Source organism: Myotis myotis, unplaced genomic scaffold (genome assembly GCF_014108235.1).
Source record: "Myotis myotis isolate mMyoMyo1 unplaced genomic scaffold, mMyoMyo1.p scaffold_m19_p_12, whole genome shotgun sequence".
Taxonomy (NCBI): domain Eukaryota; kingdom Metazoa; phylum Chordata; class Mammalia; order Chiroptera; family Vespertilionidae; genus Myotis; species Myotis myotis.
The window spans coordinates 70315859-70335129 of NW_023416316.1; the positions used below are offsets into that span (position 1 = coordinate 70315859).

The window sequence follows — 19271 nt, forward strand, 5'->3', positions numbered from 1 at the left end:
ACCGCAACAAAACCTGCTGCCGGCCTTAATCCTCAGGGCAGGTAAAACGGCTTAGCTGATGATGTCAGTGTAGGTAACGTGTGGCTCGAGCCAATCAATGCACTTGGGAAGCCCTAAATAAGTGTTATCCACAGTAAAACATGTGGCTGTCCAGCAGGGAGCCCCAGACATCCAGGCTTCTGAAAATCTTTGAATATCACACACCTATTATTTTGGTTTTTTAATCAATGATTTTTTTCTGTCGGAAAAAGAAATGTTCTCTGATTATTTGGTAGTATGTCAGTGGTCTGCTCTTTTAGAACCTGCTGAAAAGAACCAGAGAAAACACGGAAGAGGTTTGAGGAAGGGAGCTGGTCGCTGACAGTAGTGCCGGTCAGTTGGGTGGGAGGAAAGGAGAACTGGCACCCAGGGGGCGCTCCAGAGTCTAGACTTCGCTGTAGAGCTGCTCTGCATCCTGGCTGCCCAGACACCGTGTCCTTCAATCTGTAGCTGCCCAGCCAGGGCCACTCAGCAGTCTCCTGGGCTGAGTTCATGCAGAGAGGGTTATGCAGTTGTGATCTGTGGCACTGAGAGACCTGCACAGCCATTTATACAGAACTAGGGACATGAATAGTGTGCATTTACTAAGATTTATATTCCGCCCCCCCCAAAAAAAAAACTACATAATACATGTATCCAAAAATCTGTACAAAATATCTGCTACCCTGCATAATCTGCCCTTCCTCCATAAATTTGTTCTTAAATTTGGAAACAGTCTTGGCCAGGTAGCTCAGTTGGTTAGAACATGGTCCCGATACACCAAAATTGCAGGTTCGATCCCCAGTCAGGGAACATACAAGAATCAACCAGTGAATGCATAAATAAGTGGACCAACAAATCGATGTTTCTCTCTCTCTCTCTCTCTCTCTCTCTCTCTCTCTCTCTCTCTCTCTCTTTCTCTCTCTCTCTCTTCCCCCCCTCTCTAAAAATCAATAAATTTTTTAAAATTTGGAAGCACCTGTGGGATTTTTAAAAAAATACCTGTGCCTGGATCTCATCCCAAGAGATTATGGTTTAACAGGTAAGGAAAAAGGCCTTGATGTCAGGATTTTAAAAGCTTTCCTTGATGATTCTAATATGCAGCAAGTTTGAGAGCCACTGCTTCATAGCCATGGTTTTCATGACTTTCTCTTCCTCCTGCCCACACTCCCTGCGTGAGAATCTGTGCAGATCAGGGGTAGTGCCGAGATTCTACATTTTAAAAACATTTATTTATTTATTTGTATTGATTGATTAGAGACAGAGAGAGAAATGCCGATTGGTTGCTTTCTCTATGTACACTGACCGAGGATCCAGCACAACCTTGGCGAATCGAATCGGGACGACATTCTACCCAACTGAGCTACCCGGCCAGGGCTCTAAAATTCAACATTCTTAACAAGCTCCCTGAGGGACCCTTATGCAAGGATGTTCTTAAAAGTGTACCCTAGATATCAAGAGACCTTTTAGGGGTATCTAAATATCCTGTTACAGTTAACTAATATTTGGGAATAGAGTGTATTAGTTAATCAAGTATCCTGGTTTATTAATCATTGCTGTATAGTATTGCCAGTAAAATGTATTTTATAGATAGCTTAATGTCAAGATTATATTCCATAGGATTTGATCCTTGAAGCAGGAAGTATAAAAGCACACAGTAGGTAATTCTTTACTCTCTTGATAGTATGTTCTATAAGTTGCTTCTCTGATTAAATCTTCCATGTCTGCCAATGGACCTACAATCATAGCAGAATTGAAGGGAGAGAAATGATTTTCTTTATGTTGTTTTGTGATGTGGATTCCAGTTACAGTGGAAGCTTGCTAAGTGGTGTTGCATCACACAGAGGCTCAGTGTGTGGTCAGACTGCCTGAGTTCAGAATACTGGATACTCCGCTGACCACCTAGCCTGGTGCAGGGGGAATGAGAGCAGCCATTGAAGGGCTCACACACTGCCTGTACTGTGTAGGCACTCATTGAGCCCTGACTGCTGTGCTATTTATAGCGATGGGGTAGCTTTTAGTGTAAACGATTACTTTGTACTTATAAAGAATGTCGGTGTGAGAAGAGTTTTGACTTAGGAAGCCTTTTGCTAAGTTTCTGTGTCTAAGGAAAAACTGGGACTGTGTCCCAACCCCTCTCTCGGTCCTCAGGGAATCAAGGCGGTCCTGGCGGAGAGCTACGAGCGCATCCACCGCAGTAACCTGGTCGGAATGGGAGTGATCCCCCTCGAGTACCTCCCGGGGGAGACGGCGGACACCCTGGGACTCACGGGGCGGGAACGATACACCATCAACATCCCAGAGAACCTCAAACCACGGATGAAGGTCCAGGTCAAGGTGAGCCGGGGCCTCTCCACGCCAGGGCCAGCTCACAGGGACCCTGTGTTTGCAATCCATCTTGCTAGAAGGAAATCAGTGGGATCTGGAAGAAGAAAAAACAAAGGGTAGGACTAAATTAGCCTTAAGAGTTTTACTAGCCCTTTCTACCTGCCTCACAACATACCACATATTTCTGTTTGTTCATAGTTATCAGTTCCATTCATACCTCCAAGCCTTTCCCGTTCCTCCCAATTTCACTTAGCCCGGAGACTAGTGGCGAAAGCTCGGTGGTAGGACATTACCTAAAAAACACCTTTTTTATTATAAGAATGTGAACAACAGACGCTGTCCCCATCCGAGTCTTACCCCAAATGACAGCTCCCTGGGTGAGGAAAGGAGGAGATGCCCCCGCCCAGGTCCCAGGGGGACTTAGACTCCCAGGACAGGGTGAGGAGCTGGGCCCAGTGCCTAAGGGACCCCAACAAAACCTGCCGACCTGAGGCACCTCCTCTGCAGGGAGCCCTGAGAGGCTTGGAAGCACTGTGCCCAAGGCCAGAGTGACTCCTGCCCAGAGAGGCCCTTTCTAAGTCTCAGATGCCTCTCACGTCCATCACTCACACTCTCAGTGCCTGCCCATGCGGACGAGTCGCTGGGGGTCTTTTAAAATGCAGCTTCTGAATCAGCGGGTCAGGGTGGGGGCCTGCGGCCGCGCATGTCCCCAGGCGCTGCCCGTGGTGCTGGTGTTCGAACCCCTCTCACGTGGCTGACCTGGGGGCCGGGCACACGCTCCTCCTGACTGAGCTGCCTCCCTGCTCCCGCCTGACTCTTCTTGGCTTCTTACTGTCGCAGCTGGATACCGGGAAGACCTTCCAGGCGGTCATGAGGTTTGACACCGACGTGGAGCTCACCTATTTCCACAACGGGGGCATCCTCAACTACATGATCCGCAAGATGGCCAAGTAGGCCCCGTTCCCTCGGAGACCTGCCCCGGGAGCTGGCCCGGAGCGTGTGCGGAGCCACCGGCCGCCGAGCCCCTGGTGCAGAAGCGAGGCCCCTGCCGCCACACGGGAGCTGCCTTGCGGACGGAGCACAGAGCACTGGCGTCGCGGTGCCCTTCCTCCAGGCACAGGCAGCAGTTCCTACATTCTCTCTTTTCCTTCATCTTTGTATCTTTTTCTAGAATTTGGAGGCTAGCATGGTGGAATGTCAGTAGTGCCAGGAAGAGCTGAGCGTGTCTTTAAAGTTACTGATCACAGAACGTTGATTTTTTACTCTTAGCCTGTTAGTGTTCAGCTGAACACAAACAAATGTTCTCAGAAGGAGCTCCCTGTCCTCTCTGTGTTTCTCGGTTCTCCTCGGTTCAATGAAACCTTCCCCTGCCTGTTACACCAGTGTTAACGGATGTGGGTGGATGGGAACTTTTGCACACTTCAGATTACCATGGTGATTGCGAGGCTCCCCCGCCCCCTGTCCTTTGGAGTGAATGGTCCGGACACCTTGTGGCCAGGTCAGAGGTGGAAACTTCTTGATTATGTAACTTTTGATCGATCACCATTAAAGAAATGTGAAGTTTTCTTTTACTATCTTTAAAATTTTTCAAAAGAAAATTTTGTTCATTTGTCCAGAGGATAACTTTGTTGGGAGGTGGTTTTGCAGAGAGACAGATATTTCTAATTTGAATAAAATTAAATCTATTTTCAAGGAAAACCTTTTGACTTTGGAATTGAATCCTGCTCTGTGTGTGGCTATAGTTTTGGGGTATTTAGAAGAGAGCGGATCTCAGACGTTAGCTTCCCAAAGCCTGGCTGACCTTCAGGTTCTCCTGTTTGTACAGCCGCGGCAGTGACCTGCAGGTAACCTGGAGGGGCTGAGGAACCAGCATGTTCTCTGCCCTGTTTGGGAGCAGACAAGCAGGTAGCAGGCAGGGTAGTGAGCAGGTCATAGCTTTGATTTTTGTGTCCTCTAGTTTTATCTGCTTATTTTTATTTCTGAAGTTGTTTCAGGGCACATGTCTCTTATTCTGTGCCAGCAGCAACAATAAAATATAGGCTGAAGTGGCTCAAACATCGTAAACTTATTTTCTTATAGTTCTGGAGGCTAGAAGCCCAAGATCAAGGTTCCAGCCAATTCATTTTCTCTAAGTGCTCTTTCCTGGCGCGCAGACAGCCACCTTCTGCTGTGTGCTCCCATGGCCTTCGTCAGGGCAGGCACAGAGAAAGAATTAGCTCTCTGGTGTCTCTTCTTATAAGGGCACTAATCATATTGGGGCCCCACCCTTACAATGTCATTAAACCTTAATTAAACCATCCTTTGAGCTCCCATCTACACAGAGGCACACTGTGGGGTAAGGGCTTCCACATATGAAATTTGGAGGTACACAAACATTCAGCCTATAACAGGGCAAACATAGTCTAAAAGGGCCATTTTCAGCAGAAAAATCACCCAAATTGGAGCTAAAAGGACCTATTACAGCTAAAGGAGCAGACTTAGGAAGGCCTGGTAACTTTAGCAGTATTCCCCCTAATATGTTTCCTAGTCAAACAGTTAGGCTGATTAGAGATGTCAGCTTTCTGAAAACCAAAGAGAACTCTAAAGTTCTGTCATCATCTGAACCAGCCCAGGCACTCCACCCTCCCCTGCATCAGCAGTAACAGAGTTATATCCAATGACTGTCTTTGGAGGTTTTTCAAACCCTTTATCTAAAAGGTTTTACGAAAAAATATATATAGAAGACTAACGTGAGGATATCTTCTTTTTAAACTAAAGAGATATTTTGTTTTCATTGTAAAACTGACCCATAGCCCAAAAAAGAACGTTGGGAAAACAAAAAACAGTACTAAGAGAGAAAAATGGGCAGGTGCTCACTGAAAAACTTCTATCCTCAGTAAAATTGAGGAGGAGAATTAAGAAGTGCTAAAGAATTTCTTCTCACTGAAAATGTGGAATAGGTGTTTTGAAATATCTTGGTCTCCAAACTTGAGGAAGTAATGTTTTTTAAAATGAGTCAACACTGATGTAATGTAATTCTGTCCTAAAGTAAGTGATAATTTGTTGGTCCACTGAATTGTAAGGTTCATCTTTTTGAGTTAAAATATTCCTCACACCTCTGTCCAATATCAGCTCTCATTTTCTGAGCACTTGTTTCATACATCTCATTTTATCCCCCAAACTCCCCTGCGAGTTAAGTACCATTATTGTCCCAACTTTGCCAATGGGGAGACTGATCATTTAGAAGACAGAGTAACTCTCTCAGGTCACACATCTTGTATGTGGCAGAGCTGGTATTGGAACCACTGATTCCCATGGCAAAGCTCTCCCCCAGCTCTGCAGTGCTCCGTGCTCACAGAGAGGCTGAGGTGGCGATCTCTGCAAAGGATCTGGAGAAAGTGTGTGGGTGTGCCTGTGTGCCTGCAGGTGTGTGCCTTGACTTCCCCCAATCTGGTTCCATGCTTCTGTGTCACAAAGGAAATTTACAATAAAATGAAGGTCACTACCAGGAGGCTGAACTGAACAGGTTTGCCACTCCAAATTCTACGTTCTTACCCATCCCAACACCTGCACAGCACAGTGGGAGCTTTTCTCGGAGGACTCCAGATGTCAAAGAGAGAGAGAGAGAGATCTGAGAGAAAGACTAAGGGTGTTGTCCACAAGATGAACTGTCAACTAAAGAGCAATTCTAGCTCACTTTGCCTTTTAGGTCTGAAAACATAACTCTAGGTATTAGCACTAATAAAGTATATTTTAATCTCATTGAGATGAAAGCAGGATGAATTTGAAGTTTACTGCAGGAAAAAATTTTAAGCATTAATATACTGTCCTAATACAACCCTCAGGGTGATATGATAACAGGTACCAACCATGCTCACATCCCACCTATCACTTATGGTCAGATTCTGACAGTGATCCTATATAATAAAAGGGTAATATGCAAATCTACCGAACAGCAGAACAACCGGTCGCTATGGTGCGCACTGACCACCAGGGGGCAGACGCTCAACACAGGAGCTGCCCCCTGGTGGTCAGTGCGCTCCCACAGGGGGAGTGCCGCTCAGTCAGAAGCTGGGCTGATGGCTGGCTAGCACAGTGGCTGTGGTGGGAGCCTTTCCCGCCTCCACAGCAGCGCTAAGCCGTCAGACATCCCTCGAGGACACTCCGACTGCGAAAGGGCACAGGCTAGGCTGAGGGATCCCCCCACCCCCACCCCCAGTGTGTGAATGTTGTGCACCAGACCTCTAGTGCAAGTAGAAAGATTTAACCTTTTCTTTACGTGCTTCATCCCATGTCTAAGGCTACAAATGGAGTCATTCATCATGTTTTTCTTTGGATAGGTTTATTTTTTCTTTTTCAATTACAGCGTTATTACTAGTGAGAAGAAAGCCCTTGCTACCTTTTGTTCTTCCCCGCCTATCATAAAGTAGAGGAGGCATAAATGGTGAGGGATGAAGACTTGACTCGGTGGTAAACACACAATACAGTGCACAGACGATGTGTTGTCGAACTGTGCACCCGAAACCTGTATAATTTCAACCAGTGTCACCTCAACAAAAAGGAGAAAAACAAGACAAAAAATGAAAAAAGAAAATAAAAATTTGATATCTGTGACTTAAAACTGTAATAAATCTGAGGATATGTAAACAAAGAGATTGGTGTATTCCTAAAATCCAACTTTGGTTCGCTGAATCCTGCGTGGGCGCCAGCGCAGGTGTTCACCTGCACATTAGCCATGCGGGAGCTCGCCTCAGCCTGGCCTCCTCGGGGTCTCTGCGGTGCAGGGTGATCAGTGCCACATTATCAGAAATGCTGTTGTCAAGACAATCCAACATGAACCTCAGGATGCCACTGGGAGGGACTTAAACAGATCCTCAAGAGCTCTCTAGGAAATGGAAAGCAAGGGATATTTACACCAGAATGTAGGCGGAAATGAGAAGTGCTATAAGGAAGAGAGCTACAAAGCATTGTGGGCATTCAAAAGAGACCGCTGCCAGCTGGGGGAATTCAGGGCAGGTGGTACGGAGGCAGCAGAAGAGGGGAAACTGAGATCAGTTGCAGCCCATGAGTAGCTCCCCAACAGGAACAACTTGTGAAGTGAGGCTGGCCGAAGTGAATAATGAACAAAGGGGAAGAATGGGAAATAAAGTTGGAAAAAGAAGTGGGTGCTGGATATGAAAACTCTTTAACATCAAGAAAATTAGGGACCTGGCCAGCATGGCTCAGTGGTTGGGTGTTGACCTATGAACCAAGAGGTTATGGTTTGATTCCTGGTCAGGGCTCAATCCCCAGTGTGGGGTGTGCAAGAGGCAGCCGATTCAATGATTCTCTCTCATCATTGATGTTTCTATCTCCCTCTCTCCTTTCTTCTCTGAAATCAATAAAAATATTTTTTAAAAAAAAAAAAAAGAAAGAAAGAAAATTGGGGAACCACTGGAGTTTCTACACAGGGAAGTGACATGCTCAGATCTGCTTCCCAGGAGAAGTAATGTGGCAGCTGTTGCTATGGCAATTGGAAGAAGGCAGAGAGACTGGTTAGGAGACTGTCTAGTTCAAGTGGGACAGAAGAGCTCCTTGGAGTTTCCCTCGATCCAGTGGGAATTACCCCCCCCCCCCATAAATATGTCAGTCAATGTTGGTCAAGGTACACAGAACTCAAATGGGGTATATGTTAGTGGACAAAGATGTTAATAGCCACCCAATCCGGACCAAGTAAGCCACCTGTAGGGCCAATGACACAGAGCCCTCTGTGCCATTGGTCACACACCCAGCTATGTCTCAGTAAAGGAGAAAGGCCAGAATGACAGACACTCTTGTTCAACATAGCTCTGGAAGTTCTGGCCACTGTACTCAAAACAGCCTGGTACTGGCACAAGAAAAGGCACATAGATCAGTGGAACAGAACAGAGAACCCAGAAATCAACCCAAGCCACTGTGCTCAATATTTGACAAAGGAGGCAGGAGCATATATCAGGGCAGAAACAGTCTCTTCAATAAATGCTGTTGGGAAAATGGGACAGGTACATACAAAATAATGAAACTAGACCACCAACTTATACCATACACAAGAATAAACGCAAAATGGATAAAAGACTTAAATGTAAGACAGGAAACCATAAAAATCTTACAAGAAACCATAGGCACCAAAATCTCAGACATCTCTCAGCAATATCTTTACCAATACATCTCCTAGGACAATGGAAACTAAGGAGAAAATAAACAAATGGGACTACATCAAAATAAAAAGCTTCTGACAGCAAAAGAAACCATCATCAAAATAACAAGAGAGCCCACCATAGGGAACAACGTATTTGCCAATGATACATCTGATAAGGGGTTAATCTCCAATAGGAAACTCATACAACTTAACAAAAGAAAGACAATCCAATTAAAAGATGGGCAAAGTACCTAAACAGGCACTTCTCCAAAGTGGACATACAGGAAGCCAAGAGACATATGAAAAAATGTTCAAAGTCACTAATCATCCAAGAGATGCAAATCAAAATGACAATGAGATATCACCTCACACCTGTCAGAATGACTACCATCAACAAGTCAACCAACGACAAGTGTTGGCAAGGTTGTGGAGAAAAGGGAACCCTCATGCACTGCTGGTGGGAATGCAGACTAGTGCAGCCACTGTGGAAAAAAGTATGGAGTTTCCTCAAAAAATTAAACATGGAACTCCCATTTGACCCAGTCATCCCACTTCTAGAAATATATCCTAAGAATCCTAAAACACCAATCAGAAAGGATATATGCACCCTTTGTTCATAACAGCACAATTTATAATAGCTAAGACTTGGAAACAGCCCAAGTGCCCATCAGCAGATGAGTGGATAAAAAACTATGATACAGTTATACAATGGAATACTACACACAGCAATAAAAAAGGAAGATTCTTACCATTTGCAACAAAAAGGATAAACCTGGAGAGTATTATGCTGAGCAAAATAAGCCAGTCAGAGAAAGATAAGTATCACATGATCTCACTCATATGTGGAATCTAATGAACCAAACAAACTGATGATCAAAAATAGACCCAGAGTCATAGAAGCATGAACAGACTGTTAAACCTCAGAGGGAAGGCAGGGGAGAGTGGGTGGGAAGAGATCAGCCAATGAATTTATGTGCATATATGCATAACCTGGGGACACAGACAATGGGGGGGGGGTGAGGGCCTTGGGGGAATGGGAGTGGGCTAGAAGAGATTTATGGGGGGGAAAGAGGGTCTATGTAATATTTCAACAATTAAGATTTTTAAAAAATAAAACATAATACTTCTTAATATATATGCACCCAACCAGGGAGCACCGAAATATATAAACAACTACTCACAGAACTAAAGGGAGAAACAGATAAAAACACAGTCATAGCTGGAGACCTTAATCCTCCATTGACAGCTTTAGACAGGTCAACCAAACAGAAAATCAATAAAGACATATCGGCCGTAAATGAAACACTAGACCAAATGGATATAATTGACATTTACAGAACCTTTCATCGAGAACACCAGATTATACATTCTTCTCCAGGGCACATGGAACATTCTCAAATAGAAATGACTGGGTCAAAAAAGAAATAAAAGGTGAGAGCAAAAGATATATAGAAACAAATGAGGATGACAATACAATATATCAAACCCACTTGGATACATTGAAAGCAGTATTTAGAAGGAAGTTTGTATCATTACAGGCCTATCTCAAGAAACAAGAAAAATCCCCAGTAGAAAACCTGACATCACATCTTAAAGTACTAGAGAAAAGAAGAACATAAGCAACCCAAAGTCAGCAGAAGAAAGGAAATAATGAAAAATTATAGCAGAATTAAATAAAATAGAGAAAAAAAACTACACACAAAAAAAATCAATAAAACAAAGAGCTGGTCCTTTGAAAAGATTAATAAAATTGAGAAATCCCTGAATCGACTCACTGAGAAAAAAAGGGAAAAGACCCATATAAACAAAATCAGAAATGATAGAGAAGACACCACGGACATCACAGTTATAATAAGGATCATACTAGAATATTATGAAAGACTACATGCCATCAAATTCAATAACCTAGAAGAAATGGCTAAGTTCCTAGAAATATATAACTTCTAGACTAAGCCATGAAGAATTGGAAAATCTAAATAGACGGGTCAGCAGTGAGGAGATTGAAACAACCGTCAAAATCCTCCCAAAAAACAAAAATCCAGTGAATTCTACCAAATGTTCAAAGAAGATTTAAAACCTATCCTTCTTAAACTCTTCTAATAAAATTTTAAAAGAGGCAATATTTCCTAACATAGTCTATGAGGCCAATATAACCCTAATACCAAAACCTGGCAAACATAACACATTCATCTCTGATGAATGCAGATGCAAAAATCCTAAACAAAATAAGAGCAAATCAAATAGAACAGTACATCAAAAAAAAAAAAAAATACATCATGATCAAATGGGGTTCATTCCAGGGGCACAAGGATGGTTCAACATACACAAATCAATCAGTGTAATACACCACATTAATAAAAGAAAGGATAAAAATGATATGATCTTATCAACAGATGCAGAAAAAGCACTTGCTAAGATACAACATCCATTCGTGATTAAAACACTCAATAAAAGAGGAATACAAGGAAAGTACTTCAACATAATAAAGGCCATATATGATAAACCCCCAGCTATTATCATACTCAGTGGAGAAAAAAATGAAAGCTTTTCCTCTAAGATCAAAAACAAGACAAAAATGTCCATTCTTACCACTCTTATTCAACATAGTGCTGGGAGTCCTAACCAGAGCAATAAGGCAAGAGAAAGAAATAAAAGGCAACCAAACAGGGAAGGAAGAAGTCAAACTGTCACTTTTTGCAGATGACATGATTCTGTAATTAGAAAATCCCAAAGACTCCACCGAAAAATTATTAGAAACAATAAACAAATACAGTCAAGTTGCAGGATACAAAATCAATGTGCAACGTTGTCTTCCTGTATAGTAACAAAACTTCAGAAAAAGAAATGAAAAAAAAAACACAATTATTTTTGCAGTTGCAACCAAAAGAATAAAGTCCCTAGGAGTAGCCCAGCTGCATGTGGCTTAGTGGTTGAGCATCTACCTATGGACCAGGAGGTAGGGGTTCGATTCCCGGTCAGGGCACATGCCCAGGTTGCGGGCTTAATCCCAGTGTGGGGCATGTAAGGAAGCACCTGATAGATGATTCTCTCTCATCATTTATGTTTCTATCTCTCTGTCCCTCTCCCTTCCTCTCTGAAATAAATAAAAATATATATATTTTAAACATACCTAGCAATAGCCCTAGCCAGTTTGGCTCACTGGATAGAGCATCGGCCTACAGAATGAAGGGTCCCAGGTTTGATTATGATCAAGGGTGCATGCCTGGATTGTGGGCTTGATCCCCAATAGGGGGCATGCAGGAAGCAGCCAATCAATGATTCCCTCTCATCATTGATGTTTCTATCTCTCTCTCCCTTTGCCTTCCTCTCTGAAATCAATAAAAATATATTTTAAAAATAATAAATAAATAAATAAATAAAAATACCTAGCAATAAACTTAACAAAGAACAAGAAAGACCTATATACTGAAACATTACAAAGCATTATTAAAAGATATTGAAAAAGACACAACAAAATGGAAAAATATCCAGTGATCATGGATTGGAAGAATCAATATAGTTAAAATGGCCATATTATTGAAAGCAACATACAGATTTAATACAATCCCCATCAAAATCCCTGTCATTTTTAAAATAGAATGAGAAATCATCAGATTTTTATGGAACCACACAAAATCCTGAGTAGCCAAAGCCAACCTGAGAAAAAAGAACCAAGCTGGAGGTATCCTGCCACCTGACTTCAAATTATACTACAGAGCTACAATCATCAAAACAGCATGGCAGTGGCAAAGAAACAGACACACAGATCAATGGAACAGAATAGAGAGCCCAGCTATAAAACCACATGTATATAGACAGATAATTTTCAACAAAAGAGCCAGAATTGCACAATGGAGTAAAGATAGTCAGTCTCTTCAATAAATGGTGCTGAGAAAACTGGGAAGCCACATGCAAACGACTGAAACTGGATTACAGTTTGTCCCCATGTACAAAAAACAATAATTCAAAATGGATCAAAGATCTAAATATAAGACCCAAAATAATAAGGCACATAGAAGAAAATATAGGTACCAAACTTATGGACCTGGGTCGTAGAGAACATTTTATGAACTTGACTCCAAAGGTAAGGGAAGTAAAGGCAACAATAAATGAATGGAACTATATCAAATAAAACTTCTGCACAGCAAAAGAAACTGACAACAAAACAAAGAGGCAACCAACCAGATGGGAGATATTTGCAAACAGTAGCTCCGACAAAGGTTTAATTTCCAAAATATATAAAGACCTCATAAAACTCAACACCAAACAAACAACCCAATCAAAAAGTGGGTAGAAGACATGTGAACAGCCAATAGATATATGAAAAGATGTTCAACCTCACTGACAATTAGGGAAATGCAAATCAAAACCACAATGAGATACCACCTTACATCTGTTAGAGTGGCCATTAGCAACAAGACAAGTAATAACAAGTGCTGGAGAGGTTGTGGGGAAAAGGGAACCCTCATTCACTGCTGGTGGGAATGTGGATGGTACAACCACTATGGAAAGCAGTCTGGCGATTCCTCAAAAAATTAAGAACAGAGCTACCATAAGACCCAGCCATCCCACTCCTGGGTATAGATCTGAAAAACTCAAAATAATGTTTCAACAAAGATATATGCACCCCTATGTTCATTGCAGCATTCTTCACAGTGGCCAAGACATGGAAACAACCAAAATGTCCCACGATAGAGGACTGGATAAAGAAGATGTGGTACATATACACAATGGAGTACTACTCAGCCATAAGGAAGGATGAAATAGCACCATTTGCAACAGCATGGATGGACCTTGAGAACATTATGCTAAGTGAACTAAATCAGAAAAGCTAAAAAACATATGATTTTACTCACATGTGGGATATAAAACTGAAACTCATGAACACAAACAGCAGTGAGGTGGTTGCCAAAGGGAAAGGGGTGGGAGTTGAAGGAGGTCCTAATATAAGGTGACAGGAGATTTGACTCTGGCTGGTGGACACACAACGCAATATACAGATCTTATAATATAGAAACCCACACCTGAAGCCTATATATTCATGTTTATCAATGTCATCCTAGTCAGTTTGATAAGTAAAAATTTTATTAAAAAGCAGCAAGAGAAAAGCAGTTAGTTACCTACAAGGGAGTGCCCATAGGATTGTCAGCTGATTTCTCAACAGAAACTATGCAGGCCAGAAATGGAGTGGCAAGAAATAGTCAAAGTGATGAACAGCAAGGACCTACAACCAAGATTACTCTACCCAGCAAAGCTATCATTTAGAATTGAAGGTCAGATAAAGAGCTTCACAGACAAGAAACAAGAAAAAACTAAAGGAGTTCACCACCACCAAAACAGCATTACATGAAATGTTGAAGGCTATTCTTTAAGAAAAGAAGAAGAAGAAGAAAAAGGAGAGGAAAAAAAGATAAAAAATATGAACAATAAAATGGCAATAAATACATACCTATCAACAATTGAGTCTAGAAATCAAAATAAACTAACAAGGAATCTAATGAACAAAATAAACTGATGAATAAAGTAGAACCAGAGGCATGGGAACATGGCACAGACTGACAAATCTCAGAGGGAAAGGAGGTAAGAGAATGGGAAGAGATTAACCAAAGACTTTATATGCATATATGCGTTACTTATGAACACAAACAATAAGGTGGTGAAGAACTGGGGCAGGGCAGGAACCGGGTGGAAGGGACAATGGGGAGAAAAAAGGGCACATGTGTAACACTCTCAACAATAAAGATTTGAATATAAAAAATAAAACCAAAATATTTGTCCTTAGGTTAGAGATCTAAGCCCTTAGGTAATATATCAGAAATACATCTTTGTAAACAACTTCTCAAGAGGCATAACAGCACGAGTTGAAACACTAGCATTCGACTCCTCTAAGGAAACAGCAGAGAACACAAACTTACTGGATCCAAGGGGTCTTTTTAATTTAGTTACAGAGTAAAAGTATTTGGAAAATTTGAAAGGTCTAACAATTAGACCAAAAGTAAAGCAAAGCTATACCAATCAAATTATAGAGCCGCCTAAACATATTCACGGAGCTATGGGTCAAGTCATATCAAAGAGAAACATCCGGCACAAGCATCACAGGTGCAGAATGAACAACTATGTTAAATCCACACACCGAGGAATTCTACACTGAAGTCTACATACTGAAGAAAGAGTCAGTCTTGTTTCATGGATGTTTTCCAGTTATTCTTCCTAAATTTATACAAAGACAAATGCTTGCCTTCTTTGTAGAATTGAAAGCTATCCTGGCCTGCACCCATAGTGACAGAGATGAGCCCACAGTTGCCATTTTCATAAGGAACCCCTCTTGCTTATGAATATTTATGAAGTCAGGGTCATTTGCAGCAGAATTCTCAGGCCTACAGCTGCAGACTCCATTCTTTCAAAGTTAAAGGGGAAGATCTTGATTACTACCACTCACTTGCCTGGTAACAGGAGGTCAAGACAGTTTGCAGCTTAATAGTTTTCAAGTCAAGTTTGTTATAAAGTGGAAAACAGTATAGAGTTTCCTCACAAAATTAAAAATGGAACTCCCATTTGACCCAGTAATCCAAGTTCTTGGAATATATCCCAAGAAACCAGAAATACCAGTCAGAAAGGATATATGTACTCCTATGTTCATAGCAGCACAATTCACCATAGCTAAGATTTGGAAACAGCCTAAGTGTCCATCAGCAGATGAGTGGATTAAAAAACTATGGTATATCTACACAATGGAATATTATGCTGCTGTAAAAAAGAAAGAAGTCTTACCATTTGCAATAGCATGGATGTACCTGGTGAGCATTATGCTAAGCAAAATAAGCCAGTCAAAGAAAGATAAATAGCACATGATCTCACTCATATGTGGAATATAATGAACATAAGCTGATGAACAAAAATAGATCCAGAGACATAGAAGCCTCAAATAGACCGTCAAACCTCAGAGGGAAGACGGGGGGTAGGGTGGGTAGGAGGGGTAAGAAACCAAAGGACTTGTATTCATGAGTATAAGCAAAACCAATGGACACAGACAGTAAGGGGGTGAGGGCATGTGCTGGGGGGTGGGAGCGGCTGGGGAGAGGTCAATGGGGCAAAAGGAGACATATGTAATACTTTAAACAATAAGAAATTATAGAAAGTTTGTTATAAAGCATCTTAGGAGGAGACATGCTAAAGATTGTTTTGAAATTGAAAAACAAGCTGGTGTGTCTACTCAGTAAGGCTCTACATGTATCTGCCCATAAGATACATGGAGAAATTTATACTATACATAGAATGGTAAGTACATCTCCATGTAACATGGTAATAGAAAAACTATCTTAATCATATTAACAGAGAACTGTGCAAAGCTAATAGAGTTTGCAGAAACGGATTGTTCCCTAAAGTGTTGAATTTCTAAAGTAGAGCTGGAATGATAACAGGATAACAAGCACCTTTTATCTTTGCGAGATATGGATAGGATTCCTCTGTGTCCAGGCCTTTGTTGTCCCTGACATACTGGAAGGCACTATCCATTAGGCCACCCCTGCAGCCCTCATTGCCCTGAGCGCGAGAGCAGTCCACCAGGTTCTGCTCACTCAGCAGATGAGTTTGCCAGTTTTCCGGAACATCTTTAGGGCACCAGTTGCACTAAAAACCCAATAAGAACCACACTCACCCTGAAAACAAAATTCAAAAGCTCAGAGTCTACCATACAAACAGCAAGACTGACAATAGCCCCTGTACCTGAAAATTCTTTTTAAAATAGAAAACTGCATATTGTTATATATTCTACATAAAAAGGCCACACATTCGATTTTGGCTTTACTCTTGGCGAGACCTGCTGGACACCATCATACCTGACTCTTCACAGGAGCCACACGGCCTTTCTCTCGCCAATCCACAGCCAAGTGAGGTCCGGATCGCTTCCCCATTCCGGGTTCCTGGTTTTGAAAGCCATTTACCATCCTTCTGAATTCTTTGTTGGTCTTTAAGGGAAAGGAAATAGAGTGTTTTTGCTAACATACTAGGAGAAGAAACACAGAAAGCGCAGCCTCCGATGCCACACGCACCATGCCAGCTACCTCTCCCCCGCTGTGTTCCTGACTGTGCAGTTCAGTCATTTTCATCCTCTCCTCGCACACTGCTCTTCTGCACCTTTCTTCATTCTAGAGGCACAGAAATTAGCTACGGTCTTTATTTCCATTTCAAACAGGGATGCACGTCCTATTGAGTCAGGACAGGGTGTCATGAAGTGAAGGCCTCAGGAAGCTACTCTGGGCCATAACCTCCCAACAGCATGGATTCTGTGGGGCCTCCAGGTGAGTGTCAAGGCTGTTAGTTGATCCGAACTTGTCCCGGGGCAGATCATACCTACCTCAGCGAACCTGGGGGAGGCACACCTCTTACAGGAATCCCTCCACCCACCTCAGTGGATTAACCCTGAGTGTGACTTAGTCCTGTACTTTTTGGTTAAAATCCCTGGAGGACTGACAACAGTGCATCTAGGCTATTTACTCTGTTTATTCTGCAGCAAAGGAGGGCGGGTGGGGAGGCAGGGCTCACAGGCAGAGGCGCTCACTGTGTCAGGAAGGGCGCAGCTAGGTTTGGGAAGAATGGGGATGGGATGGCCATGCCCAAAGCACAGACATGGAGGTCCAGGCCCTGGTGCTGGGGTGACTGGGACGGGCTGGGGGGGCTCCAGGGAGGGCGGGCTCTCCTCGTGCTCCTGTCCTGTTCCCCCAGGCAGGGAGTCTTCCTCCTCCCAGGCCTTTCTCCAAGTCCCCAGGAAGGACTCCTTTACAGAGAAACGTGGTCTAGTTATGGAGGAGAGGAAGGAAGCAAAACGGCTTTTACCGCCCACTCTGTGCGTCATGAGCCATTAGGTCTTCCTCAGTGTCCAACCGGCTGTTCTTGAGATTTCACTCAAGAAACTTACTTTGGACTTTTATTCAGTGATTTTTTTAATTTTGATTTACATTTAATGTCAGCATTTAAAGGATATTTTGTGAAAAAGTTTTAAATGGAGGAAAATATATATGCCTGTATTAAATATTAGTGTACGTAATTAAGAATTTAGGAAACACACACCAGAATTGTACATTTATCACATAAAAGTATGTACTTATTATAGAAAATACATTTGGAAAAAAATTCTTTTTATTTCACATTTCTTCCCACATCAGATTTTTCTATGCATATTTTAATTTTTTTTATAAAAATGGAGTCATAGTTCATGAAGTCTAGTAACTACTTTCTACTTACAATTAAATTGACAAATTTTTAGAACCACAATGAGATACATTTTTTTAAAATTTTTTATTGTGGGGATAGAGACATAACATAAAAATATTGATTGTCTTGGGAAGAGCTGGCCTCAAGAAGCTACTTTGTACAATAAACTCCCAGCAGGTGGACATCTGCGGTCCCTCTGGAAGTTTCCGGTGCTATCGACCATGTTACACAATCTCTTGTGCATGGCCTTCCCCTGGTTCCATGATGCAGCTTAACTGTCATCAAGTTTTGGAGGCTCCTTATCGCACGTCCTGGATGTGAGCGGGGTGGCCACACTGTAAATTCCCAGGCAGCAGGTCCAAACAGCTATTTGCTCATCGCAGGAGTTCCATGGCCTTCCTCTCCCAAGCCCACAGGCCAGGGGTTCTCCACAGCGGCTCTCTCCGCTTCCTGTGCTTCTGGCTCTGGGATCAGTACATCTCCTGCCTGGAATTCTGCAGTGACCTTCAAGGAAAAGGAAACAGAGTGTTGAGAAGCAAGAGATGATTTTGCTAATAAACCAGAGAGGACACAAGGAGTCCAGTCAACCAGGTCACACTCACCTCATCGGCGGGGGCATTTACTACCGTCTGCAGGCTCAGTGCTTTCCCCCCAACCAAGGTTTTAACTACGCTGCCAATGACCGACTGAAGCACATCTTTGAGTACTCCTTTAAGCTAAAAGCAAAACATATAATATATCATGTTTATCTCTATTTCAAACTCACTCACATTCCCCAAGGGGATTTGCAGACAGAGAGGAAGCAAAACCAGGACCAGGAAGGGTTTAGAGGTCAGGGAGCTGTTCTCCAGCGCCCACACAACAGGATGCATGCCCTATTGTGTCAGTAACGGGGTGCGGGGGCATGAAGTTATGGCCTTGGGAAGAGCTGGTCTGAAGAGGCTACTCTCTGCTGTAAACCCCAACAGCATGGACCCTTCCCTTCAGGGTCCCTCTGGACAGTTTCGCATGGTACCTACCACGCCAACTATAGTTCTGGGTATGGCGATCAATTTATTTGCTTCTGCATCTAAACTGTGATCAACTGTTGGAGCCGCGGAGGCTATTCCCAAGCAGAGAAGCATCAGGAAGACTGAAGCATTCATGGTTCAAATCCTAGGGAGAAAAAATAAAGGAGTCTCTGATTAGAGCGATCCTTCTAAAACACCATCATGCTCTCTTCTGCAGAAAGTAGGTGGGATAAAACCATTGAATTCACTCTCCCACGTACTTACACAAGGGCTGTGGAGGGAGGATGAGGGTTTGCGTGGAGAAAATCAGCCCAGATGCAGGTATGGGATTCCGTCACGGAAGGAAAAGCAGCCGGAGAAGGACTCCAGCTTTGAAACGTGATGTGCAAGATCATGTAGGTTGGGAGAAGGTTGTGAGGGTGGCTTATGGGTCAGGATATTGAGGCTCCAAAGAGGAATCAAGCAAAAGGCTGGTCCAGGGATTTAGCAACAGTGCTGAGGTGACCCAGGGGAAAACGCTAACGAGGACTCCTGACCCCAGGTAGGGACAGAGGTCCCAGGAGTTA

The 19271-nt window shown here is 42.8% G+C and overlaps 1 protein-coding gene and 1 pseudogene across 3 annotated transcripts in view; one reads left to right on the forward strand and one right to left on the reverse strand.

Moving 5' to 3' along the window:
* The window catches only part of ACO1 (aconitase 1), a 58540-nt gene extending 54144 nt beyond the window's left edge, over positions 1-4396 (forward strand). For 2 of the 3 annotated variants that reach the window (XM_036331323.1, XM_036331324.1), the window contains exons 20-21: positions 2170-2355; positions 3187-4396. In XM_036331323.1, the coding sequence (XP_036187216.1) occupies positions 2170-2355; positions 3187-3300 (300 nt within the window). In that variant the 3' untranslated portion in view covers positions 3301-4396. Of the gene's footprint in view, positions 1-2169; positions 2356-3186 lie in introns of those variants that run through there. The other variant, XR_004971338.1, reaches the window with a different exon arrangement.
* Positions 4397-15855: 11459 nt separating this feature from the next.
* Positions 15856-18840, reverse strand: LOC118666818 (annotated as a pseudogene).
* Between the last annotated feature and the right edge of the window lie 431 nt (positions 18841-19271).